General features: G+C 66.5%; 1 protein-coding gene across 1 annotated transcript in view; it reads left to right on the top strand.

Annotated features, from left to right (window-relative positions):
* The first annotated feature begins 6 nt into the window (after positions 1-6).
* RNF215 (ring finger protein 215) overlaps positions 7-1,562 on the top strand; it is a 2,846-nt gene continuing 1,290 nt past the window's right edge. The window contains exons 1-4 of the mRNA XM_009276360.1: positions 7-15; positions 342-413; positions 491-576; positions 1,260-1,314. Of these exons, the coding sequence (XP_009274635.1) occupies positions 342-413; positions 491-576; positions 1,260-1,314 (213 nt within the window). The 5' untranslated portion in view covers positions 7-15. The remainder of the gene's footprint in view (positions 16-341; positions 414-490; positions 577-1,259; positions 1,315-1,562) is intronic.

The raw sequence follows: 1,562 nt of genomic DNA, 5'->3' as shown, positions 1-1,562 counted from the left end.
GCCGTCGTCAGTAAGGTGACTCTCCACCCGGCCCGGGGCCCTCTCCGTCTGGCCCAGGGGCTGCCATGGCGTTTGCTGGTCACAAGCCCGCAAGGCACCTCCTGGGGCATCTCCGCGCCAGATGTGGGGGATCCTGGCCTGCGCTTGGTGGCAGGGGCGTCCCTGACAGGCCTCCCGGGCAGTGCCAGCCCCTCTTGGGTTCCTTGCCCTTCAGCCAGGGCAGAGAGGCACCGGGGGCTGCCTGCTCCCTGCAGTGGGACGGGAGCTGAACGAGGGCACGGCCCAGCTGCCCGTCCTCCTGTCTGTCCTGCCCTCTGAGCCTGCGCCCTCTGTCTCCGCAGATGAAGCGAGCCCTGGTGCTGGGGGCGTCGGCCCTGCTCATCCTGGCGCTGAACCAGAACGCCATCCGGGAGGTAGGAGAGTCCCGGCGGCGGGTCCCCGAGCCGGTCTCGTGCCCCGCTGACAGCAGTTGCTTTCCTCTCCGGTGCAGCTGGACGTTTCCCAGCTTCTCGCCAAGCCTGTGATCGTGATCCAGTCCTCGGACAACGTCACCAAGCTGCTGGGAGCACTGCTGCGGTACGGGCTGGGGCAGCGGGAGGGAGCTGGGCGAGACTGTAGCTCTGCGCCTGGTCCCCTGCCTGGCTGTGACAGCCAGGGGCTGCCCTGAGGGGGCTTCTCCCACAGCACATCGCGTTTGCTGGGCTGGTTTCGAGCTCGCACTGTGCGGAGGCCAGCTGTGGCTGAGACACGTGTTTCCGTGGAGGGTGTGAGTCGGGTCCACCACCTTCCTCAGAGCCTGAGCCCTTCCACGGGTCCCCACGCGGCGGCAGGGACTGACAGTGGCCTTGGCCAAGCCCTTTAGGACTCTCAGTACAAATTAGCCAGACCGGCTGATGATCAGCACGACACCGGCATCTCCACCGCCTTTGCCGGTGTTTATCCCCACCGCCTACGGCATTAGGACCCCCTCAGTCCTCCTTCTGTGTGGTAAATCAGTGTTGCTGCTGTGGTGTCGCAGATGGGGAAACTGAGGCACGGCACTGGGAGGGTCGCTCAGAGGGCTGGGCACGGCTGGGAAGGGGGAGTCTCGCTGCTGCCTCCCCTGCGTGTTCCTCTGTCCCTGGTGGCCCCGCTCGCCTGCGGCTCAGCGTGGGCTGCCTGTCCCCACGGGGAAGGGGGTGCTCCCTGGCGCTGGGGTGCTGCGGGCCGGATCCTGCTGTGCCCACGGGATTGATGCTCTTCTCGCCTTTTGCTCGCAGGGGGCTCCGGGCTACGGCGAAGATCACCTATCAGGCGGTGCTGCTGGAGAACCTGGTATGGAGGTCCTCCTCCTCCTCTTCCTCCTCCTCCTCCTCCCTCTCCTGGTGGGAGGGCAGGGGCATGGCTGGGCCCAGCCAAACTTCCCCGACCGATGGGGAAGCTGAGCTGCAGGGAGCAGGAGCCAGATGCCCGAAGGCTGTTGAAGCTGTCGGTGCCTTGGTTTCCCCAAAGACTTGCTCCCTGGGAGCAGGGCAAGCTGGCAGCTGCCTGCGGCTCCTCCTCCCCTCGACACATGTGATCCG

The sequence above is a fragment of the Aptenodytes forsteri genome, unplaced genomic scaffold, assembly GCF_000699145.1.
Source record: "Aptenodytes forsteri isolate BGI_AS27 unplaced genomic scaffold, ASM69914v1 Scaffold129, whole genome shotgun sequence".
NCBI classification, from domain to species: Eukaryota; Metazoa; Chordata; class Aves; order Sphenisciformes; family Spheniscidae; genus Aptenodytes; species Aptenodytes forsteri.
Note: the sequence above shows the minus strand (reverse complement) of the source record. Positions and strands in the feature narration are given on the sequence as shown.